This window comes from Protopterus annectens, chromosome 9.part0, assembly GCF_019279795.1.
Source record: "Protopterus annectens isolate FY-2018-M chromosome 9.part0, PAN1.0, whole genome shotgun sequence".
NCBI lineage: Eukaryota > Metazoa > Chordata > Ceratodontiformes > Protopteridae > Protopterus > Protopterus annectens.
In genome coordinates, this window is record NC_056743.1 from 472,438,365 (window position 1) to 472,465,222 (window position 26,858).

Sequence of the window (26,858 nt, forward strand, 5' to 3'; positions counted from 1 at the left end):
TTTATTTTGAAACTTCTTCAGAGCTGGTTGACAGAGAGAAGATTCTCAATGGGTCTTATTGGGTTCCTCTCATGGTTCAGTGGAAAGCCTGGAGTTTCTTCACTGGGGACTTTTTTTATAGGATTGTAGGCACTTTCACTGTGTCACTACCGATGTAAAGAAGGCCAGTGCCCAATGCAGTCCCACAGCCATTTGTAGTGAATTACTGTCTTAGCATTGTAAAGCTGTCTTGTGTGACTTTAGTGGTTTCAGGAACTCAACGCTTTATCTCCTCTGCTATATGTTGAAAAAGATTCTAGAATTTTGAACAGTTACTGCATTCAAGCTTAGGGTTGTCCCCTGTAGATCTCATTTGAACAAGTTACCACTACAGGTCAAGCAAAGTACTACTTTGAATGTAAGGCTAGTCTTGCTAATTGGATAGGTAGTTGTAAAGTTAGACCACCAGTGTCATGTACGACTTTGAGAAGTGGACACTTTTGAGTGCTAGTCAGTCAAGGATGAAAAGAACTTATAATTGTGTCTCCTAAAAGGTGTTTATGGCTAGGCCTCTTATGGTCCCTCTGATTGCTTGCATTGTATTGTTCTTGTATCCAAAGTTCAGTCTTTACAGGCAAAATCTGCACTGGTAGAGCTAAAAGACCTCCTAACATTTACCCTTTCGAAGGGCATTGTCTGTAGCACATGTAGGCTTTGTGTAGGGCTGCATGCTTATGTGTGTGCCTTCAAAAGAAAATGAGCTTGTTCAAGTTTATTATAATGTTTAATTTCCTAAGCACTTTGTATTATGGTATGCTACAGTAATAACAATTAACTATGAAATGGAAATAAATTTGCAAAAGACAATTCTGTTGGAAGAAGGTCTATAATTCTAAACGTAGCATTCAGCAAGCAGCAGTGCAGTGTAACATTGAAGCATAAAAGGAGCATTGTTACAAAGTAAAAAAAACTAAATGCAACACATTTTATGTGGAAACAAGTTTAAGAAATAGTGCCTAGGAACAGTCTAAAGGAAAGTTACTTGCTGCAACAGTATGTCCCCTAGTAAATTAATGTCTGTGAACAAAGTGTTTGTGCTGCCAGTTTCTGGTTCAGCAAACCGTTAGCCATAGTAATTTCCATTCAGTGAATACCAAATAAAACCTACTCAAGGAATGCTAGATGTACTGAACAGACATCTAAAAAGTCTAAATTCCATGTTGGTGGAAAAAAAATCTCCAAAGTGTCCACATTCTAAATCTTCTGGTGGAAGGATTATCCCATCATGCCTACATGCCAACCTTCTATTCTGGCCATGGAGTTCTCCAGCATGCCAGTATTCAAAACCTATATTCTGGCCGAAGAATTCTCCAACATATCCAGCAGTGAGGAAAATGCACATACCACACAGCAGCAGCAAGACAACATGCTGAAATGAGCAATCAAGGGAGCAGTTTGTACAAATATTTGTTGTAAGACCAGAAAAACAGCAGTAGCCCTCCACTGACTGGGCAGACCCTTGTCACCATTTGTGGGTACCTTACTACATCAGAGTTCATCCTTTTTGAGCCTTTGAATACTGCCTCAGGTACCATATTCTAGACTTTTCATTCGGGGGGGGGGTGCTTTTGGCAAGGCCTCTCAGGCTTCAAGTAGTGGCTGTCTTAAGAGGAAACAGGGAAGCATGCCTTCTCATTGAAGGGTCTGTTTTCTTGCATTTTGATCACCATTTCTTCTTCCATAAAGAAAATGCTAGTAATTTTGTTAGTGAATTTCTCAGCTTGGAAATTATAGTTCCTTCACTTAAAATTCACAAAACAAAGCAGGTAATGGATTATTGTAAATGCTTTGAACTGACAGCAAGGCCATGCATCCTTTAGCAGGCCATGCCTCTGTTTTGGTTGAAAACCTTAAGGAGCTTTCTCTAATGTACTACCTAACTGTTGCTCAGATTCTGTTTTGTGCTCACATCTAAGAGGGGTGCAGTTCACACAGTTTACCATTGACTAGATGGCATCTCTTTGGGTCAGTAGAATTTGAACTGAGTTTCTGTCTGTCAAACCACCATTTTCTGGCTGTCCTTGTCTTGCATCTTTCTCAGGTGGTTTCACTAATTCATAACTCTTGGGACAGACACAGTCAGTATAGATGTCATTTTTTGTAGTTTTACAGTGCTGCACTTTTGCAGGAAATCAAACTCCTATGCACACAAATGTTAGCCATGCACCCCACAACCTGTTTTCTGTAGTATTCTTCCTCTGAGATCGCACAACATTGAGGACAGGAGCAGTACTAGGTTTATAGGTGCCATCAACTTGCACCCACCTCTGGAGCAGCATTGAGTCTAGAGTGAGAATATTAAAGTAGGGGCTGCACAGTGGCCTGCAAAGCATATCCATTATGCCTACATAATTTCTGGCTGCCCATAGCTGTTTATGGTTGATTACTCATAGCCATGCACCAGCTGGCAATGTATATCCATGCACCAGATAGTAACATAGGATCCATTTTTCATACCTAATATGGGTTTCATTGGTGTGTGGTACAAGATATCAGAGGGGGCACCCTTCTATGTCTGATCATACAGTGCATAGAAGAAGATTGAACATACTTTCAGCACCTTCTGGCTGACTTAGTAGGGAGTGGATGTAGGCTTCTAGCCTTATGTCAGCACAGGAAACTCCCCTGGTCTTGACCAAGGATGTCCCATGTGATTTGGACAACAGCTGTTTTCACCTTAGAGCTTGACCTAGGACTTATTTCTTCCAGTTTTGCAGGCTTGGTAAATGAAGCTCTGGAAGGATGGTCTTGTAGCTAGCTGCTATGAAGCCTTCCATTAGTATCTTGAAATGGAAATACTAGAGCTGTACCTTGTGCAAGTACAGTCCATCAGTTATAAGTGTTAATGTTTTGGACAACTCATGGTTGGGCCTTGGCTTTCCCATGAGGATTCCTGGACAATCTTATGATAATTTTTCATAGTTATGTGCAGGGTTGATTACCGTCCTTGAAGAATACCACCTCTTCAGAGACTTGGACTTCATGTTTCACAGTGTCAGCTTTCTGTTGTAGGGTATGTGGAGTCAGCAGTATTTGAGTTTATCCTTGAGTTAAAAAATGCCCTTCCTAGTAGCTCTTGCTGTACAATTAGTCATAGAGCTTCAAGCTTGCAGATGGTGGGAATCCCCTTCATCCCCTTTCTGGAGTCCACTTCTGTCATCTTGATCCCATGTTTCCTTCAGAGTTTTGATTTTGTCCCTGACACAGGTCAATCTTCTCCCTGCTTCCCCATGGGACAGAGGGTGAAGTGTAGAAAGCCTGCATGTAAGCATGTTCACTAACCTATGCAGCTGGCTCCTATTCTTATGAAAATCATGCTGTTATTATGCTTTCCTTTGAACCGCTTTACCTTTCATGTATTGTTATTATAAAAACGTGTCTGTATCACATTATCACATTGTCATAATGTCAAATGGCTATCAATATCAAAAATGCCATTTAGCAAAACTGTTCTTGTGGGGCACTGTACCCTCCCACCTCCCGCTAATTATATATGCCAACTCTGAGATCGCACTACAGTGAGGAAAGGGCACATTTTCCGATCCTCACTGTACCACAATTTCACAAAACATTTTGCTGAATGGCATTTTCGACATTGTGGCCGTTCGATATTTTTACAATGCGACAATGTGATATAGACCAATAAAAACAGTGTGGTGCCTTATCTAGGAAACTAGAGTGGCAGTGAAGGCTCTGCCATCCACATGAGCCTAAATTGGATTAAAGTAGTAATTGGATAGAATATTCCAAGATGCCTGTACTCTTTAAACTGGGAGATATTTAATCAACCTGCTTTTCAAAGAAAAGTGGTATAGAAAGCCAGTAACTAGCTATCTGGGTAAAATTCAGTTACTGGCTAGAAACTGCACTGCCTGGATGTTAGCAAAGAAGAAATCTGGAAAAAGTCAGGGAAAATCAATTAGAAAGGGGAAGAAAAAACTCATGGAGAAGAGACTTGCAGTTCAGCAAAAAAAAAAAAAAAAAATAGCTAAGGTTTCAGCCTTGGTGCAGTAGATGGCCTTCAAGTAATTTAGAGAAAAAAATAATCAAATGTATTCAGAGGTGCTTAACTGAGGCACAACAGGAATATGTAAAGTTAAATGACAAAAGGCTGGGAAAATCAAAAGCTTTAAGTGGCTTTTCAGAGAGTTTTTATAGGTGCAGAAATCAGAGGCCGAAATGAAGGAATGACTGGCTGAATATGAGGCTTCTTATGAAAAAGATTGTTTAAAAAAAGAAGACAGCATAAAGAGAAAACTTGACTCTGCAATTCTAGAGAAACTGGAAGGGATAAACTGCATTCATTTTATGAAATTACAGATAACCAGGGACAGTATTTCACAGCAGGATTTGTTAATTGAAAGGGCAACACTGTGTGCATCTTCTCTAAATTTGATCCTGAAAATTAAGCCAAAGGCTATGTTAGTAAAGATGCAGTCATACCAGCAGAACTGCAACTGACAAAATTGTGGAAGAAGGAAAAAATACTAGAAAATGGGGACACCAGATTGTTTGGGGGAAAATGATTGTTTTAATGTACAGTAGAAAAGAAACAGGTTTATCACTGCATTCAGGGGATGTTGAGAGGCAGGTGTGCAATTCAGGCTGCTATATCGAGCTGTCATAAGAATATTTTTTCTGGAGGATGAAGTACATTTTGGATGCAAAACAGGTTAAGGAAGCAATAAAGAATTTTACCCTGCAAAGAGTGAGCCAGGAAGCTGAAGGATGACTCTTCTTTTTATGCTTCTGAAAATAATAAAGCCCCTAGAGAGAAATTACCAATGAATTTTTTTCCATTGTTTCAAAGGAAAACTGTTGAACAAAACAAAGACCAAATGCTGACTAGAAAGATCAGGAGTGCTTTGGACTTGAACCGAGAGTGGTGTTAGGTGGTTAAGTTGCTGGTTGAGGTAATGAGGAAGACCAGGAATAAAGTGAATTCAGAAAGTGGAAAAATGGTGAAGTGCCATTTCCAAAATATGAAGCTTAGAAATGAGAGCTATGCTTTTGCAAGAAGTGGGTGAGGCAAGAAAAGTTTTCTCATAACATGTTTATAATAAATTTCATGAAATAACTTGTAGGTGTCATTGAAAAGGAGTTTTTTATACTATACAGTATGTTTGTTAGTGACGTTAAAGAAATAAAGTTTTTCTTTACTGTAATGCATCTGAATATGTACTGTAATAAAAAAAATGTATATAAGCAGTATAACATTGTAATTTTGGGCTGCTGGGGATGTAAAGATGTATTGATTATGCTGTGTATCATATTAAACTATAATAATTTCCTCTGGTATTATACAGGTGAAAGTATAGACCAATGTTTTGAGTTTAAGCTGCCAATAAGTAATTTTTTTTCTTTTTCTAAGCATATTGGCTAAAAGATGGGAAACATTTCTAGCATTTGAAAAGAGACATTTATTGTATTTGTAAAGGCATTCATGACTAATCATCAGAATACTTTACTTAGTCTGTTTTATTGAACACAAATGTTCAAAAAACATACAGATTAAAAAGAGTGAAAATAACAAAAACAATTATTTTTGCTGGGAGCAAGCTATTCTGCATCTCCCTATATAACTAAAACCTTGTGATCCTACAATACCAGACTTAAGGGAAAATTCCCTTATCAGAAATGCTGGTATACTGTGCCTTCTTTTGACATGCATTTCATTCATTAACTTGTATTCAGAAGAAATGCATTTGAACGTAATGCACTTTGACCACATTTCACATTCCCTTGTAAAGCTATTGGCTGTCCCCCCCCCTTTTTTTTCCACCAGCAAAGACTACAGTTGGAGATGGTTTGTCTGCCGGTGCTGAGAAGTATTGATTTTTATAAAAATATATCCAATTACTATTTCAGATCATGCACCAGTAAAAAAAAAGATAAATATGCAGGGTAATGAAGTAAAAATATGACACTGGCACTTTTACATATTAGTTAAAAAGAGAAGAATTAAAGGAATGGGTAGTAGAAATGATTTGAGAGTTACTACAGAAGATAAAAATGTCTTCAGATGGGATAGCTAAAGAGTAGGATAACAAGAAAATGGAATTTAAAAATGTGGTAGAAGTAAGAGAAAGAGATATGGGAAAGATGCAATGGAGATTAGAGTGATTGTTATAGGGTACACAAAACAGTGTTGATTTTTACATACAAACATAAAGTATGTACAGTAAGAATTAACAGCTGGTTTGAAAGGTATAAACTGTTATTCTAGCTGTACCATAGAGTAGTGAGCATGCTGCCATGGAAACTAATTAGCGGCCGTAGTGAGCACGCTACCACAGGCGCTAATTAGTGACCTTCCCCCTTACAGTTTTGTTTTTGTATACCCCACCCCTTTTATTGACTTAGGTGGGAACCATTTTAAACATTCATAACTGGATAATTTTCAAACACAGCAAGGGAAAATTAATATGTTTAGCCCCTAAACCTATCTCCCTTGTTTACTTCAAAATTGCTCCACTCCAATGTATTCTTAGTGCCTGTTTAACCCCTCTGTTGTACTTTACTAGCATTACCCATTTTCTTTTTACTCAGATCTTCTCCAGCCTTGCAAAGTGGGTGATACTTTTTTTCTTGTTCTCTTCTTTTCACTGCGCACACTCTGTAACTTGGTCTAGCCCACTCCGTTCGCCCTCCCTATGCTCTGGCTCACACCGCTCCCTACCCTTCCCCCTTTTCCCACACACCCCCTTGGGTTTATTCACATCAACCAAGTCCCCACCCCCCTCAGCCTATCAGGACACATTCATCCCTACTCCTACCCCTCCATCAACCAAAGCCCCACCCATCTTATCAACCTATCATTTATCCTCTCCCAACCTATCACAACTAATACATCATTGCATTTCTTCTCCCTTAAAACCCATAACCTCAACCCCTCCACCTTCATTTCATCTCTCCATATTCAGCCCCTCCACTTTCATTTCACTTCCTATTCTGACCGCAGTCAACTGCTGTCCTCTAGTTATACATTTTCCGCAACCACCCCTTCACCCCCTACACAATACCAACACCTCACTCCCACATCCATTCTGCCCCTAATTCTTACCCCTCTGACACCTCCCCCACCCTTTCTCTCCCTGCTTTTCTGTATGACAACCCGCATACCCTCCAATTTTCATATCATGCATCTCAACATAATAACAACTGTTGTTCTACTTCTCCTTGCTTGTATGATCTCTTAACGCACTCATCTTACTCACCACAAATCATCTCCTACACTCTCCCAAGCACACAATACACATACTTCTACACACTCCTACACCATCTCTCCCTCACTCTTCCGTTTCTCATACAACCACCTCTTTAAAACCAAATTCCTCACTCCATGTCCACCCCCATCTCACCCAAAACCAACCTAAAACACCCTCTCTACAGCTCACACTCTCCCAAGCTCTCCCTACTGCTTAAAACTCTACTTTTCGCTGGTGACATACATCCTAACCCTGGTCCCTCCACATTGTCCTCCCATTCTGACCTTTTAATTCCTTCCGCTCCCACCCCCATCCCTTCAACCCTCTCCTCCTGTACTAAAACCTTATCTATTCTATGTATAAATATACAAAGTCTAACAAATAAAACCTCTGACCTACAAGCATTTATTTCCCACTATATTCCACACATCGTAACCTTGTCCGAAACCTGGCTTAAACCTCACATCCCAAATAATGTCATCCTATCCCCAGGCTACAACGTCTACCATCAGGATAGAATCACTAAGAAAGGAGACTGTGTTGCCTTGGGTCTATATTAGATTGTCGAAGTATGAATACTTTGAATCACTAAAGATCAAACTTTAGTGATTGAAGTATTCAAACTTCGAATTTTTATAAAACTACTTTTTTAAACAAATACAAACAAACAAAAGGGTGTAAGCAAGCCCCTCTGCACCCAACCCCCCACTACTTAAACATACCAACTCCGAGATTCCACTTCAGTGCAATACAGTGCGGAAACGGAAGATTTCCATTTCCTACACTGTAGCTCAATCTCGGAGTTGGTGTATTTAAAGAGCTGAGGGTGGGGGTGTGCATTTGTTTGTATTTGTTTAAAAAAGTAGTTTTATAAAAATTCGAAGTTTGAAAACTTCAATGACTAAAGTTCGATCTTTAGTGATTCGAAGTACTCATACTTTGACAATCTAATATAGATCCATTGCATTAATTTACTCCGAGGAACTGAACCTCTCTCTCCCCTATACACACACATCAACCTGATTTTTCCCCTGTTGAACTACTCTTACTAAACTGCCACTTAAACACCCACAAGAAACTTGTCATTGTTGCCATCTATATCCCACCCGGCAAAATATTCCTACTCTAGAAAACATAGTATCCTGGATCTCCCAAAGTATACCATATGAAACAGTAATACTGGGTGATGTAAACATTGATTGGAAAGCACTTAGTGCTAACTCTCCAGACTAAAGGCTCAATCTCTTTGGTTTTACCCAGCTCATAACCTCAACACGGTTCAATAGAATATCCAATACCAGCACTATCATTGACTGCATATTAACTAACAGCCCCCACCTTTATCATTCCCCCCAATGGTCTAGGACTCCTCTATATAAAGAGTGCTGCAAACTCTATACTTTTAAGCCAAGATTGTTAATGGCAGACTCTCATCAATAAACTGGTTCTGCCTGTATAATCTCCCTCTCAGTGTTGCAGTGCTATAATTCAACAATATTTTCTTACACATTCTCAACTTAATAGCCCCACTTCGTGAAATAAGAGTAAAATCTAATCATGCCCCCTGGCTAACAAAAAAAAAACTCGTTTCCTTATGCATCAGAGAGACTGCATGGAAAACATGGATAAAATCAAAATCCACCACCCACCTCCAGTACTACAAAGAACACAGAAATCGTACAAAAAAAAAACAAATCCTCAATGATAAGAGAAAATTCTACTTTAAGGCCCAGACATCCCATCACAGTAATCCAAACAGTCTGGAGAGCTATTAACTCTATTCTCCACCCCATAAATCCTTAAACTCCCACTTCCTACCCTAATCTGCCAGCACAGGACACTGCCACCCTCCTTAACCATTACTTCATTGATACTATTCAAAAATTCACCAATTCTAACCACAACTCTAATCCTACTACCCCTCCACAAATACCTTCTGACCCAACCCGTTTTTCCTTTGATGCTGTGCCCACCTCATACATAAAATCCCTCCTCCAAAAACTCAAACCATTTTCCCCCTCTGCTAACAAACTACCCCCCCCCCTTTCTCAGCCTTGCAGCTGACACCATTGCCTACCCAGTATCAATACTCATCAATAGATCTATTAGTGAAGCCACAATACCTGACATTTGGAAAACTTCTGATGTGATACCACTCCACAAAGGAGGTAATTCCACCGACCCATCCAACTACAGGCCCATAGCTATACCCCCTCTAAAATCCTAGAAATATGCATACATGCCCAACTTCTCAAATATCTCATCCAAGAAAACCACCTGACACCCACCCAACACGGATTCTGACCAAATCATAGCACTTCAGCTGCTCTTCTTTCTTTTATTAACACCATACTTGATGCTCGGGATTACAATAAACTTGTGTCATGTCTCTTCTTAGACCTTTCAAAAGCATTTGACACTGTCTCCCACTCTAAACTCCTAACCAAGCTTGGCAACCTTAATCTCTCCGCCTCTACCCTTGAATGGTTCTCCAGTTACATCTCAAATAGAATGCAGTCAGTAAGATGCCACTCCTCTTGCTCCCCTTTCCTCCCCATTCAGACAGGCATTCCTCAGGGCTCCATCCTGGGACCACTTCTTTTCAATGTTTTCACCAATGATCTCCACACCTCCTGCCCTCACTCCTCTCTTATACAGTATGCAGACAATTCAGCTCTCATTTCCTTGCTGAAAGTGTCTCTCAACTTCACACTCTTACCCAAGACTCCTTTATCTCTGTTGAAACATGGCTCACTGAAAACTAGTTTATTCTTAATCCTAAAAAAAAAAATCCCTCTCACTTCAAACCCACTTTCTCCATCTCTTCCTTAAATAACACCACCATAAATGCTAAACCTCACATTAAGCTACTCAATATGATAATAGATGATGAGCTAAAACTCGACCTCCATGTCCAACAGTCTAAAAAAAAAAAACAACCAAAAACTCAGTCTCCTATATCGAAATAGCAAATACATAACAAAAGAATTTAGAGTATCCCTGGCCCAAGCTTATTTACTCCCAAGTCAACTATATGTAGCCCCAACCCTTACCAACCTCCAGTCCTCGTTAACAGCTAAGCTGGAACAAACATACCATAAAAATGCCAGATTTGCGGCAAACCTACCACGTACTTGCACCACCACTGCCTGGCTCTGAAACACCTACAGTGGCTTGAATTCCCCTACCTACTTCAGTTTTGTCAACTTCATACTACTCACTTTCTACTCAACAAACCCAGTGCCTGCCCCTCAGTAACCAACCTCGTGTCTTACTACACACCCACACACCCTCTCCGAAGCACAGACCAACATCTTCTCCAAATATACAAACCCAATAAGGTTATAGGAAAATTGCTATATAAATATTCAGTATCTCAAAACTGGAACAACCTCTCACCCACCCTAAGAAAGATTACTCAAACCAACTCTCTCAAAAAAGAACTAAAAAACTGTCACGCTAACTTTTGGATCTGTCCTTGCCATGTCCCTACTTGAACCCCCATCCCTCTACCTCCTTCTCTCCCAACCACCTCAAATTAACCCTCACACAAGTTTCTGCCTTAATGACTAAATAGATGGTTATGTTATAATGAGAGCTTTGGCTTAACAACTTTATCATTTTCATTTTTTACTCTTTATATATATATATATATATATATATATATATATATATATATATATATATATATATGTAACTATATGTTTTGCGATAATTTCTCAGTTAACATTTTATATATTGTATTTCTGCTTACTCTGTACTCTGTTTATATTTGCTCTTGACTTTTACTTTGTGAAAAATTAATTTGTTTATTTTACTCTGTATAACTCTGATTTTTTGTATTATGTTTTATCATGTACTTACTTTATTCAACATCTTTGTATAAACTACCTGGAGCTTTTCTCCTCGGGTCTCCACTGAAAGTTAGCTTTTTTGCTCATTTGGACCAACCCTGTTAACAAATGTCAAATAAATAAATAACATTGCAGAAGAAGGGGAACTTTACAGAAAAAGATGATGAACATTTGCTGAGTGCTAAAGGAAAAGTAAGGGAGTACTGGGATAATAAGCATGAGTTCAGACAGGTGGCTGCTAAGCAAGTATTAGTTTTTGATGACTTCTGAGGTCAAAAACTCAGTTCTTATTTCAGGAAAAAGAGCCCCATTTGTTACCCTAGACACTGAGTTTCCTCTGCTTCTTCCTGTTTACCACTAGACAGTCCCTAGATGTGTCTTTATCGTATTTTCTGCTGCAGCCCATTCTTTCCAGCAGAGTCATCCTTTCCCTTCTGGTTCGCCTCAAGCAGAAGGGCCATTCTTGGACATTCAGGAGAATTGTGGCCAAACCAGTCTTTTTCATCCCCGTTTTGTACTAGTCATCATCCTCTTCCCTCTCCTCTCCTTTGTGGGCTTCCACCATGGTAGAACTTATGGATAAGCCTAGATTGTACTACTGTAAAGGTAGTAGAGGCTGTCTGTTTTCAGGAGAAGGTTGGGGCCAGCACAACCTGTGCCCCCCACCCTGTACCTGAATGAAAGTGGTGGTGTTTTTTTGCCATGCTTTAGCATCCCTCTTCTCTGATCTGATGATTGTTGTACCATTCTTCCTTGCTTTGCAGGGGTACAGGATGGTATTTTTTTTTTCTGAGAAATTTTTGGCAACTTGGTGTCAGGGTTTTCATGATCTGGTTGGAGGATACCTCAAAGTACTGAGCCTGTCCAGGTGTAAGCCATTACAGCTAATGACCTGATGGAGCAGAATCGCTGTGTCTCCATTGTAGTGTGATTGGTAATTGGAAGTCCAAATTGGGGATTTCAAGGAGCTTCCCCATTATGACACCCTCCTTTTTTTTAGTCTTATAGAGGTGCCATGCCTTTCCCACTTTCTCCTGGTGCTTTCTGTTTAGTTTGTTGTCTTTTTCCTGTGAAGTTGTTTACTTCTATTGCCAGTTGCTGCTGCACTTTGAGAGGGTTTCAGAAGTCTTGGTTTGACAGTTTGAGTGTGGCAGAATAAAGGGCCCACATTTTTGGCACGCTTGCATTTACCTGGCATAAATGCAGTTAAATTTATCATGGCAGGTCTTTGGATGTGGGTATTGCTGTGGACTTGGAGAGTTTGTGACTACTGACCTTCCCTGCTGGTATACTCCTTATTTTAGGGCCCTGGATTAGTTGGCAATCCTCCACAGATCCCAGGGTGGAGCTTTAATTTTTACATCCTTTGCTATCACTGCCAGTGGATGTTTGCTTTGGGGAATGCTAAATTGTCTAGGCTACCTTCTGGTTCTTGGTTAGTAGTCCCTTTCACTGGGGAAGGGTGCTTTTGTCATTGGCAGCTGAGGACAAGACTTTTGTTACTTTTAGCCTTGGAGTCTGGTTTATTTCGGGGAAGCAGGTTTTTTTTTTTTTGAATGTGGCCTGTAGCATGGTTCCTTTTAAGACGAGAGAAAGTAGCTTTTCATCTGGTACTTTGCTGTGCTGTTGCATTTCAGCAGCTCGGATTCTTCTGGATGAGGATATGCTGGTGATGATCTGGAGCTTCTGTTCTGGACCTGTCTTGAAGGCTCTTCTGATAGGGCAGAGATTCCGTGGTGGGTCACTCCAGAAATCACTCCTTCCACCACCTGGGGGATTCACTGTCTTCCTCTTGTCATGCTTGGTCAGAAAAGAAGAGAAGGTGTAGACTTTGAAGTAGCCATGTTTTCTGTTGTTGGTTAGGATGTTAGCTTGTATTATTCTTGCTGTTTCCATATATCATCGTAGAGTGCACAAACAATGATTAAACTTCTCAGTGTCTTTCTGATGGTTTGAGTAGGAGTGGACTCACTTCCAGTCCTTTGGTGGAAAAGGGACCCAACCCAGTCTTGGCCAGAGATAATCCCCTGTTATTTAGACAACAATTGACTCCACCTCCTGGCCTAGCTCTAAATTTTTTCCCATAACACATCCCGCCTGCTGTTTGGGCTTTAGAGGTGCTGTGAAGTTATCATTTGGGCTTCCAAATTGAAATGGCTGCCTGTTCCAATCCATTTATTCAGTTATAGGTGTTCTTGATGTATCGGATGTCTATATAATCAAGCCTTACTTTTTCTGCAAGTTTTATTAGTCATTTTTCTGTCTATTGTTTCCAGTGGAGGGCAGTTCAGATGACCAAATCTGACTGGTTGAGCACTATCGTTCGTGTAGCCCTTTGTGAATCCCACTCTTTTAGAGGACTTGGACTTATTGCTTGATAGGCTTCTCTGTCCTGTGTTGGGCCTGTGGGTCTGGTAATGCTAGAGTTCATCCTTGCACTAAACTAGTTTTCTGCTAACTCCACCTCTGCCAAAGAATCCTAGAATTTCAGAATTGCAGTTGTGGAGTTCCCATGTGTTCATTTTGTAGAGTGTGGATTCCCCACCTCAGTCCCATTTCACCTGGTAAGATGGTTTTATTTCTGTCTCATTTTTCTCAGAGCAGTGGAAGCTAGGGTGGAGAGGGGAAGGCCATCACTCCTTGGAGATGTGCCTCCTTTTCTGGTGTGTTTTTTTTTTTTGAGTGAGTTTGCTGCTTTAGTTAAGATGGACTAATTTTAAAAGTCATTTAAATTAACTGGCAGTTCATTTTCCTGACTCCAGGAAAACTAAGGCTAACAATGAACAAATGGACACTTTGTCGTGGATTGACAGTTGTGTTCTTAGTCATTGGTAGACTCTATCCACTGTCATTTGCCATGGGCACTGTCTTCTTTCCAGAAGCAGCTGTCACCATTTATTGCTTTAGTATGTCCTGTGGCAGACATAGCTTCCACAGCCCTTGGACTTCAGCACTCCTGTTCTGCAAACCTAATTACCTCAACTCAGATTCTGGATTTAGGCTACTTCAGGCTATACTTTTCTGTATGCTTTTCCTTTTAAGATATTTTCTGATGTGGCTTTTCAACTCCATTCACTCTGATGGCTTTCTACTTTGGGTTGAACCCAAATATAGGATCCATCAAATAGAGTCCAGTTGTCCCGTTGTGGGTGGGTAGCCATCGAACCATAATTGCCTACTGGAGTTTCTTGCAAGTTGGGCAAGTGCATACTGTAGGCATCCTTTGATCCCAAAGGATCATGGGTTTGTTCCTCTATTGGACTAATTCAAGCAGCGTCTTCGGTGGCTCTGCATTCCAATCCAGGAGTGGCAGTCCTTTCCACATTCTGAGCAACAGTAGGCAGATTCCAGACTGATATTATGGGCACAGATCTTCTGAGGACTCTTATTCTGTGACCTCCTTGCCAAGGTGGTTTCATACATAGTAAGAGCTTCCTTCACTTCCTGTTTCCAGGCAGTCTTGCCTGTGGTAAGGGAATACTAGGTGTTCATGCCGATGGCGAGAATGCTGAATTCAAGCTTGCATATGTCCTTGTAGCACAATTTGGGTTGCCCTTTCAGTCTTTTTTTTTCCAGATCCCGCTCTCCAGAAAGGAGGTCTTTTAGTATTCAGCCATCCGGCATGCATCCAACATGACCCAACTAATACATATGTCTCAGTTTCAGGAGGGTGAACATGGAGGTGGTGCTGGTGCCAGTCCTCTCGAGCACTGTGCTGTTGGGAGTCTTGTCCTGCCATGAATTACCAAGTATGCGCCTAAGGCAGCCCATATGGAATACATTCAGCTGATGCTCTTGTGTTGAGCACAGAGCCCTTGTTTCACTGGCATACGGTAATGTGTTCAAAACACCTTGGTGTGCACAGTGAGCTTATTACTAACCCATACTGTCTTTGTCAGCCTGGAAAACATTGTGGTGGCTTCTCCAATGTACTTGTTGATCTTTCTATTAAGTGACAAATTGTCGGATATTGTAGAACCTAGGTACAGGAACTCATGGACAGCCTCCAGCTTATAGTCAGTCATTCACCACGCTTGATGGCTCATTGCTCACATTTTGGCCCATAACCTGGTTCTTCTTTAAACTGATCATGAGGTCAAATTCCATACGTGCATCTGTAAAAGAGTCACGAGTGACTGAAGTTCTTGCTGAGTGTGAGCCACAATAGCTGCGTCATCACTGAACTGGAACTCCCTTAGACACTTCTTAAGCACCCTCGTCTTTGATCCAAGTCTCGGCAGTTTGAAGTGGTTGCCATCCATTCTGATTTGGAGAAAGATGCTCTCTGTAGCAGTTCCAAAAGCAAATTTCAACAGAACTGAAAAAAGATGCCAAACAGTGTTGGAGCCAGTACACACCCCCTGCTTTACTCCACTGAGAATCTGAAAAGGTTTGGATACATGATGGTCCCCTTCATGCCTTCATGGGAGGCCCTGATAATGCCAAGCAGTACTGGAGGACAGCTGATCTTTGCCAATCGCAATCAGACCTTTCCTACTGATGAAGTCAAATGCCTTGGTGAGATCAATGAAGGCAATGTACAGAGGTTTGTTGTGCTCCCTGCACTTTTCTTGTAGTTGTCTGACAGAGAAAACCGCATCTGTAGTAGATTGTCCAGCTCTGAACACACACTGAGACTCTGGGTAAACTGTCTCTACAAGAATGTGGAGCCTCTTCAGGACAACATGCCACAATAGCTGTTACAATCTATTTTGTCACCCTTATTCTTATAGCTAGTAACTATGTTACTATCCTATAGATCTTGCGGTACACTACCTTCTCTCCTACGTTGGCAAAGTATTGCATGCAGCTTTGAGATTAGGATACCGTTGGGACTTTTAAGGATTTCTGAGGGAATACCATCTTTCCTGGGGGCTTTTCCTGAAGCGAGTGCTTTTTTAGTGCATCATTGAGTTCCTCCAAGGTGGGTACAGCATCAAGTTCAGTCATAGTTGGCAGAGGCCCAATGGCATTCAGGGTTGTCTCCATAACTATGGTCTCTCTGGCATATAGCTGCAAGTAGAGTTCCAACCAGTGTTCCAGCTACTTGGTTTTGTCCTTCAAGACCTTGCCTGTGGCCAACTTAAGTGGGGTAATCTTCTTTTGTGATGGGCTGATGGCTTACTTGATCCCATCATACATTCCTCACATGTTACCAATGTCTGTGGCCTGATGAATATTAAAGCAAAGTTGGAGCCAGTAATCACTTGCACACTGCTGAACTACCTGCTGCACTTGACTCCAAGCAGACTGGAGTGCCTGCAAGTATTCCTCATTGGGCGAGGACCTGGATGCAGCCAGTCTCTTCTTCTCAATCGGGTGCAAGCACTTCAGTGTGGACTTCTGAATCGGGGGTGTCAGCACTTCAGTGTGGGCCTCAAACCAATCAGCACACTTGACTATCCTTCCCAAAGATATATATTACAGTGCTACAGATAGCAGTTTTTTCCATCTCTTGTTGGTGTCAATGCCATCCAGGCAGGGCAAAGCCTCTTCAAGTGCTTGAACAAATTTACATACATTTGCAGGGTCACAAGTCTTCCCTCTGTCAATGCATGGCTTCCCTTCCTTTTTAGAACAAAAGAACCTTTGCATTTGGATGTTCACTTTACTACACATTATCAAGTTCGATATCTGAGTCTGTGCTGTGGTAACTGCGTATTACCCTGACACACTAACTGCTATGTTTGGTGAAAACAAGGTCAAGTTGGTGTCGGTGTTTCAATCTTGGGTGCCATCATGAAACTTTGTGCTGGGGCTAGACAGTGAAGAAGGTATGGGTTATGCAGAGATCATATTGGGAACAAAGATCAAGGAGACGCTGTCAGATAAGATGGCCAGCTGTGTGATGGTCATTGCCAACTCTGGCATTAAAATTGCTAAGAAAGAATGAATAATGGTTCATGGGATGGGACTTATCTGATGGCAGCACTACATTTGTCATAGAATTTTTCCTTGACTTTACGGGTAGAAGTTTAAAATAGGAGCATAGATGCTGAAGATGTTGACCATGGCCACAGATGTTTGTAGCTGAATTTTCAGCAGTCTCTTGTTTCCCATATTTAATGGTATGACTGAGCCAACAAGGTTATTTCAGATTGCAAAACCAACACCATGTTAACTGATCTCTTCTGGAAACTTTTCATGACAGAAAAAAGCAAGGTCTTTCTCCCCGAGATGTCCATTGGATGGCAGCCTTGTTTTCTTGAGAGTCACAATGTCTGTCTGCAGTCTACTCAACTCGTTAATGACTGCTGTTTTCCAAGCATCACTAACGTTCTATAGATCTTCTGTAAGGCCTGGAGTCGTCATCATTATGTTCCATGTGCCTAGCCTGAAGTATTATTTTGTTGATTTTTTTTTTTTGTTATTGTTCCAGGTGTATGGTTAATGCTGTACCTGTTGGGGGTTCTCTAAGCCCCACACACCCAGTGGAGCAAGTGAACCATGGTGAGGCAGCGCCTATTTGGCTGGGGGCTGCCCAGCTTAAGGCAGGTGGTAGCTGCCTGAGATCAAAGGATCTCTTCCACCTTCAGAAGCAGCCACTGGCATCTTACACTGTTCAAGTTGAGTGCATTGGCTTATTACCAGTAACTTCTATTCCCTTGTTGTATCACCATTCAGCGAGCAAAGCTGGAGTATCCTTTCCAGGGCACAGGCCTGGGCAAGTAAATTTGAGGAAACTGCTGATGCCCAGCAGCAGGTTCCTCCATGCCACTGATGTAATCCAAGAGGAAAAGCAAGGCCAGTACAACATGGCCTCAGTGTCATTGTAGGACCTGCCAGAGTGTGGTCGAGTACAATTTCAAACTGCCTTAGGGGTTCCATCTCCAGATTTTTCCTCGGGGTTTACTCCTGAAGTCTTCACCATGACTAGATATTGTAGCAAGGCAGTGGGGCTTTAAAATCTGAGTTTATCTTTTCCTAGGTGGGTTGCCTTCCTAGGTTGATGAGCCTCACCTGCCTGAACTGATCACTTATTAGCAGAGGGGATGCCAGGTCTTCATTGCTGTTTCCTGATTTGCAGGCTACTGGCTGAGAGGTGAACTTGCCCGTATGGATGATGAGCACACTTTTACTGTGTCTATATCATAACATCGACAGCTTAGGTTGTCGAATCCAGAATCATCGACATCTATCCGTCAAAAATGTGCAAAAGCGAACAGCCACATAATTGAATTCTTTCCTCTGGAAAGAACTCGAGTGGCCGTCCATAAATAAAATAAACAAACACACCCAATTATAGTGGGGGGGCTTCTCCCCCCCCCACCCCGATGTGGAGGATTGTGTCCCCCACACCCCTCAACTAAATATATCAACTCCAAGATCGCTTTACATTGGGGAAAGGGCTGAACGGCCATGTGAATTCTTTTCCGAGGAAAGAATTTGATAAAGTGGCCATTTGCTATTGTAAGCTTTCGACAATTAGTTGTCGATGTATAAGCATTCGACAACCTAAGCTGTTGACAATACAATAGGAACTCCTTTTACTTGACTTGTGACATCACAGCTTGTGGACACTGGTTCATTCCAGGCTGTGAGAACTTTTGAAAATGCTGCCAGGTTGTGACTGAAGGGAAAGATGAACCAATCAGTGCAGGTCCTGTTGTAGATCAGCTGATATGGTAAGAACATAGCCGTTATTTGTTGCAAATATTCTTAAACATCTGTACTTTCTGACTAAAATTTTACATCATTCTGCTTCTGCCACTGTTAACGGTCATTGTTTGTTTTATGTTGCAGATTGTCAAATTTACTCGTACACCAAAGGCAAAAGTTGCATCCCTTAATGATGTGGACATTGGGGTCTATCAGCTGATGAAAAGTGAAAAGTTGCTGTCTGAAAGAATGGAATTGTTGTCAAAGGAGGCAGAAAGGTACATCTCTACTGAGTTTTGGGTAGAGATCAAATGGAGGTGACATAAAACATCATAGATTTGTAAGGCTATTACTGCAGTGTGATTGAATGAATATAGCGCATTTTCCATATTGATTCAGTAATGCAGTAATGGACTTGTAGCAACAGTATGCATTGCCCCATAAAAACACAGGGTAGTAACAAAGAAAAAAATGACAGTAAACCTAAAAATGACAGTAAACTTAGGTTAACATGCAGATAACAAGGGGTGTGAATGTCTGTTGCAGCAGTTGAAAACATGTATAACGATTTCATGTTTTCATGCATATGAATGAGTACATTGCCATTCTTTCCTTGTCTCCATTACTGATATCCAGTGACTGCCTAAAAGACTTGTGCCCAGGAGATGTACACATGTTGTACTGTAATAGTGCAGATTTAAGACCATCCTGATATTTCTGTGTGGTGTAATGTGACGCATTATGTAATGTGAAGCGTGATGTATTTGTGATACTTTAAGTACGACAATTGGGGCTAGTTATGGATCATCGAGAATGTGGTCAGTTATACATACAAGATGGTTTGAATAAAACATTACCCCAAAGAGGGTGGTGCAGTGTGTGGTAGCTGTAAACATCAACAGTGTTTTGTACATTAGTATTGATATCTCGGCAGTGCTATATAGTTAGCAAGATGTTCGCTACTGGCTGACATGACTTGCGTAAATTCAGTACACTCTTAATAGAGCAATAATGGTTAAGTCCTGGTTTTCTAAATGCATTTAATTTCAATTACCAGCATCATTATTTTTTTCTCAGAAACACCACTGACATCCCCTTCAAGCTCTTACATCTCCACACAGCCCAGAATGATCAATTGAAAACCAGAATGTCTGGGATGTTCTTAATAAGTGTTTGGATAAGATGTCCCTCTGGCATTTATGTCTGATGTCAGGAAGATGTTTATACAATGAAAACTAGTAGCAAAACTATACAATAAATAGCGGATGAAGTAGTAATGTATAAAAGTGTGCAGGTGCATGCATGAAATAGCCAAGAAATGTGGCTGGAGTACAGACAGTGATGTTGATTTTGACTAAGAGTTATAACGGCAACAGTTTTATTGGGGAGCAAGGTACATCTGTAAGCTGATATGAATTGGCAAATTCTGGAGTGCAGCATTGGGCGTGTCATCGACATCCAAATAGTTATTGGCAGTTGCTTGTGAAAATGTTTCAGAAAATGTTAGCACTTTCTTGATAATTTTTCATACTAGAATAATAGACATCGAGGCAGTGGTATAAGAATGCCCTTTGGTAAGCACAGTGTTGGTAGTACAGCAAAGCTGGTAAAAGGAAGTTGGGAAGATGAACATATCCTTAGTTATAAATGTTTCTCTGTTCCACAATAAGGAATAGGAGTAATAATTTCAGGTCTAGTATGAATAATCATGTTTTGTTTAATTGACACACAATATTTCGAACCAAAGACATCTAAAACCTTGGGAGTTCTCTGCTTAAAATAATGACATGCCTAAGGTGGCAAAACATAAAAAAACAGTGAGAGCAAACCCCCAAACACCCTCTGATGTGTATGTGCACACACATAAAAGCACTGAGACTGCACAAACTCTGAGAAGAGGGGAAAAAGTGAGAACAGTGCAACACTCACTGTCGCCCTTCTCTGGGTCTAATCTCTTAGACAGATGGCAGCAATGTTTCAATGATGACATTTTGAGCAGTGGTCAGCAGGCCAGCGACAAACATTAGGGCTCACAGCAACTTTATATCTGTGTGAATAAAATCAAAGTTATCTGAACTGCATGTGAATGAATGCATAACATAAAGACAAAGAAATGTGATACCTATAATGCATTTTTTTTCTTATATGTTGTGCATTGTTTGGAATAATAATTAAAAATATACAAATTACTTTTATTGTAACTTTCATAGTTGTTACTGTTTAGTCAAATATGACTCTTGTGACTTCAAGAATTTGCCACATCAAGCCTGTCAAGGACCTTTTTTTTATTGGTAATCCTTTCTAGCCACCTTAGCTCTCTGCCTGTCCTCTTATTTTGCCTAGAAGCTTTGTCAGCATCAGTGTCTTCTCCAATGAATCTGGTCTTTGCATCATGTGGCTGGAGTATTTGAATTTTACTTTTTCTGTTAGACCTTCCTGTAAACAGTCTGGATTTTTTCCTCAAGTATTGACCGATTCAGTCGTCTTGCATTCCATGGAATTCTCAAAGGTTTTCTGCATCATCACAGTTTAGAATAATCGATGTTTCAGCACATAGCCTTACTAGTAGTCCATCTCTTACTGGGAAAACCATAGCTTTGACTAAATGGACATTTTTTTTGAAAATATGACTTTGCTCTTTAAAATCTTATCCAGATTTGCCATGGCTTTCCTTCAAAAATAGTGTTCTTTTAATTTTATGGCTGCAGTTACCATCTGCAGAAATCCTTCAGCCCATGGAAATTAAATATACCACAACCTCCACTTCTCCATTGGTTTGCAAAGAACTGAAAGGAGTATATGGTATCATTTTTTATGTTTAGCAGCCACTGACTTTTTATTATTTCTGTGTGTAGCTTCATTGACAGTTCTTCAACTGTCACATACTTTAAGCCATTAGAGTTGTATCATCTGCATATGTGAGGTTGTTAATATTTCTGCCAGCAGTTTTAATTCTAACATCTGACTCATCTAACCCGGCATCACACACATATTCGGCATATAAACAGAATAAATAGAATGATGATATATAGCCTTCTTATACTTCTTTCCCAGTCTTGAACCACTGATTTGTAACTGTTGCTTCTTGTTCTGCTAACAGATTATTCAAGAGGTAAATAAGATGACCTGGTATCCCCATTTTCTAAGAACGTGCCACTGTTTGTGACATCACAGTCAGAGGCTGTAAGTAATAAAGCAAAAATATTTTTTTTTTCTGGAACTCTTTTACTTTTTCCATTATTTAGCAGATGTTGGCAGTTTGATCAGTGGTGCTTGCATCCCTTCTAAAACCAACTTGAACATCTAAAAAAGCAACAAAAGTGGCGCCTGGAAGGTGGAAACTGCGAAGTCCAACAAAATCCACAAAATGTAAAAGTTAAGCACACAATTTTATTCGAATCGCTTTTCGTCCAGCTAGTAGCCATACTTCTTCAGACAACAAGATAAAATAAACTTCTACATCCATCTCCATTTATACTTCATCTGAGTCATTTGTTGTACAAATTAATTAATTGGTAAGGAAACCACTTTAAAGAAACAGGTTCCTCAAAAGTGAATAAAAAACATTCCTCCAGTTTAAACACACATATATATGTTAAAAATAATATATATATATATATATATATATATATATATATATATATATATATATATATATATATATATATATATATATATAATATGGTACTATAAATACTTATTTACTTATTTAAAAAACGTACATAGCCCTAAGGCTTTCCTAATGTGTGCACATTCACTGTAAAAGACTTCTTAATTTTAAAATACAAAACAAGGAAACGTTTAACTTTTTTTTAAATAAGTATTTATGGTACCATATTGTATATTTCATATATATATATATTTTTTTTTTTTTTTAATTTTTTAACATGTATTTATTTGTGTGTTTAAACTGGAGGAATGTTTTTTATTTCACTTTTGAGGAACCTGTTTCTTTAAAGTGGTTTCCTTACCAATTAATCAATTTGTACAACAAATGATATAAATGAAGTATAAATGGAGCTGGATGTAGTAGTTTATTTTATCTTGTTGTCTGAAGAAGTTTGGCTACTAACTGGACGAAAAGCAATTTGAATAAAATTGTGTGCTTAACTTTTACATTTTGTGGATTTTGTTGGACTTCGCAGTTTCCACCTTCCAGGCGCCACTTTTGTTGCTTTTTTGGGTTTGTTCTTTGGTTTCTTCAGTTTGATTTGCAACTTGAACATCTGCCAGTTCCCTGTCCAGATATTGTTGGAGTCTAGCTGCTAGGATCTTGAGTATTATCTTGCTAGCATGTGAAAGGAGTGTAGCGGTTTAATAATTTGAACAGTCTTAAATATTGCCCTTTTTTGGGATTAGAATATAAATTGATCTTTTCCAGTCCAATGGCCACTGCCGTGTTTTCCAGATTTTGCAGCACTGTAAAAACATCAGTTTGCAGGATTATTAGCAATCCAAGTGGAGTCTATCACTTTCCACAGCCCTGTTATTACCAAGGCTTTGTAGGGCCCATTGAACTTCAAACCAATCTTCAGTGATGTCAGGCTGTAGATCCGAAACCATACTGTCATATACCTATCAGTAATGTTAGGGATCTTCTTATGTTGCTTTGGTGTATATTCTTGCCACCTCTGCTTAATATCATATGCTTCCATTATCTCATTCCCATCTTTTCCCTAATAATCCTACTTTTTTTTTACCTGGAAGTCCCTTTAATATCATGCATCTTGTTGTATACATCTCTTCATAATCCTACTTTTTTTTACCTGGAAGTCCCTTTAATATCATGCATCTTGTTGTATACATCTCTTCATAATCCTACTTTTTTTTTACCTGGAAGTCCCTTTAATGTCATGCATCTTGTTGTATACATCTCTTCATAATCCTACTTTTTTTTACTTGGAAGTCCCTTTAATGTCATGCATCTTTTTGTATACATCTCTTCATAATCCTACTTTTTTTTACCTGGAAGTCCCTTTAATATCATGCATCTTGTTGTATACATCTCTTCATAATCCTACTTTTTTTTTTACCTGGAAGTCCCTTTAATGTCATGCATCTTGTTGTATACATCTCTTCATAATCCTACTTTTTTTTACCTGGAAGTCCCTTTAATGTCATGCATCTGTTTTGTATACATCTCTTCATAATCCTACTTTTTTTTACCTGGAAGTCCCTTTAATGTCATGCATCTGTTTGTATACATCTCTTCATAATCCTACTTTTTTTACCTGGAAGTCCCTTTAATGTCATGCATCTTTTTGTATACATCTCTTCATAATCCTACTTTTTTTACCTGGAAGTCCCTTTAATGTCATGCATCTTGTTGTATACATCTCTTCATAATCCTACTTTTTTTACCTGGAAGTCCCTTTAATGTCATGCATCTTGTTGTATACATCTCTTCATAATCCTACTTTTTTTACCTGGAAGTCCCTTTAATGTCATGCATCTGTTTGTATACATCTCTTCATAATCCTACTTTTTTTATCTGGAAGTCCCTTTAATGTCATGCATCTTGTTGTATACATCTCTTCATAATCCTGCTTTTTTTACCTGGAAGTCCCTTTAATGTCATGCATCTGTTTGTATACATCTCTTCATAATCCTACTTTTTTTACCTGGAAGTCCCTTTAATGTCATGCATCTGTTTGTATACATCTCTTCATAATCCTACTTTTTTTTTACCTGGAAGTCCCTTTAATGTCATGCATCTGTTTGTATACATCTCTTCATAATCCTACTTTTTTTACCTGGAAGTCCCTTTAATGTCATGCATCTGTTTGTATACAACTCTTCATAATCCTAAGTAGGAAGTCCCTTTAATGTCATGCATCTTGTTGTATACATCTCTTCATAATCCTACTTTTTTTTACCTGGAAGTCCCTTTAATGTCATGCATCTTGTTGTATACATCTCTACATAATCCTACTTTTTTTACCTGGAAGTCCCTTTAATGTCATGCATCTTGTTGTATACATCTCTTCATAATCCTACTTTTTTTACCTGGAAGTCCCTTTAATGCCATGCATCTTGTTGTATACATCTCTTCATAATCCTACTTTTTTTACCTGGAAGTCCCTTTAATGTCATGCATCTGTTTGTATACATCTCTTCATAATCCTACTTTTTTTACCTGGAAGTCCCTTTAATGTCATGCATCTTGTTGTATACATCTCTTCATAATCCTACTTTTTTTACCTGGAAGTCCCTTTAATGTCATGCATCTTGTTGTATACATCTCTTCATAATCCTACTTTTTTTACCTGGAAGTCCCTTTAATGTCATGCATCTTGTTGTATACATCTCTTCATAATCCTACTTTTTTTACCTGGAAGTCCCTTTAATGTCATGCATCTTGTTGTATACATCTCTTCATAATCCTACTTTTTTTACCTGGAAGTCCCTTTAATGTCATGCATCGTGTTGTATACATCTCTACATAATCCTACTTTTTTTACCTGGAAGTCCCTTTAATGTCATGCATCTTGTTGTATACATGTCTTCTTCCTCATTCTGTCGCCTCCTTCCAGTGCACTACTCCTTTAAATACATCTCCAAACTATTCTCCGAAATTACATTCACTATGACTCCTGTCTCCACTGCCTTTCTTTGGCCACTTTTAAAGCCTTATCAGATGACCATTATGCCTTCTTAATTTTCTATTTGGAATATTTTGATGCCACCTCCTGGACATTATTATGAACTTCTTCTGTCCATTCTTTTTCAGGTGCTGTATCCACCAGGTCTTTTCACTTAAATCTGTTATGCACATCCACTGCATATTTACCTGAGATGTTATTGAGCTGTTTTCATACTGGCTTGGATGCTTTTTTGTTTCGTTTAATTTGATTGTAAATTTTGAAATAAGGGACTGATGATATAAGCTGCAGTCTGCAGTGGGTCTTGTTCTTTTGCTGACTGTTAAAATTTTTCCCACTCTGACTGCAAAATATATATTCTGTCTGATTTTGGTACTGACGATCTGGTGATAGCCATCTCTAAAGCCACAAAATGAGTGTTTGCTATGACCATTGAATTATCTTGCAAAATTCTATTAGTATGTGCCTCACTTCATTTTTTTATTCCAACGTCAAACCTGCCATTGTTCCATTTATAGTTGACTACCAGCTTAGCATTCCACTTGCCAGTGATGACTATAACATCTTTGTTTGTAGTTATTACCAAACGTTGCTGTAGCACCTGTAGTTGGAGAATAAACTGTGTCACTATAATGCTGAATGGCTGACCTTGTAGTCTGAGATTCTGCTGTAATTTTTTAGGCTGTAACCAAGTACCTATTTTAACAGTTTTTCTTTAACTATGGGAGTTACTCAATTTGCTTGTAATATTCATTACCACAGTACAAGATCTGATGATTATTTGGCATAAAATGACTCCTTCAAGTCCATGCCAAAATCTCCAAGCTTGTAGAGCTCTGCAGCGTTTTTCCTACATGTCATGTAGAACCTCACAGTGAGTTAAACTGCTTTGCTGCTGACGGTGTTTATATGCAAGACCACAGAGATGCAACTGTTTGCTTGGCTGTATTCTTAACAGGCTTTCACAAAAAATACAGTAAACTTTTAATATAAAGTCAACGTTACATCTTACAGTTTTGACATTACAACCAGTGAGCAGACCAATATCCATTGAATAACATTGATGTGTAACACTTTTAACTATTTTCTGAGATACACAAATTTATTTGGAACATGCTTTCTGAACTTGATTCGTGGTACAGGCATCTTCTCATCAAAGCCTTTGGAAATTGAGAACCTGAGTTCACTACTGCTCAGGGCTCAAATATTTAATAAAACAAAAGACTTCAGGCAGTATGACTGGCTTTTTATCTCCTTAATACCTGGGAAGCAGAATAAACCATTATCTGAAGAGATTATTTGAAACTGGTTAGCTAATTATATCACTTTTTGTTCTGAGTACCACCAGAAGGCTTGCTTGGACAGGTCAGGACATATTCCATAAAGGCAGCTGTCACCACTGAGCAAAGCCTTCTGAAAGAAAATGTCTCTGGTCAAAACGTCTTTGAACTGATGTCCAGGTAACATCACATCTTCTGCAAGCTTTACAAACTAGACATTCTTTCAAGGAGTAGAACTGGTTTAACATCCGCTGTACCAAAAGGCATGCTGTAGTC

The 26,858-nt window shown here is 39.4% G+C and overlaps 1 protein-coding gene across 2 annotated transcripts in view; it reads left to right on the plus strand.

Annotated features, from left to right (window-relative positions):
- The window catches only part of CHMP7 (charged multivesicular body protein 7), a 421,425-nt gene that overhangs the window by 72,742 nt on the left and 321,825 nt on the right, over positions 1 to 26,858 (plus strand). For both annotated transcript variants that reach the window (XM_044083012.1, XM_044083013.1), the window contains exon 4: positions 18,845 to 18,978. In XM_044083012.1, coding sequence (XP_043938947.1) covers positions 18,845 to 18,978 — 134 coding nt within the window. The remainder of the gene's footprint in view (positions 1 to 18,844; positions 18,979 to 26,858) is intronic.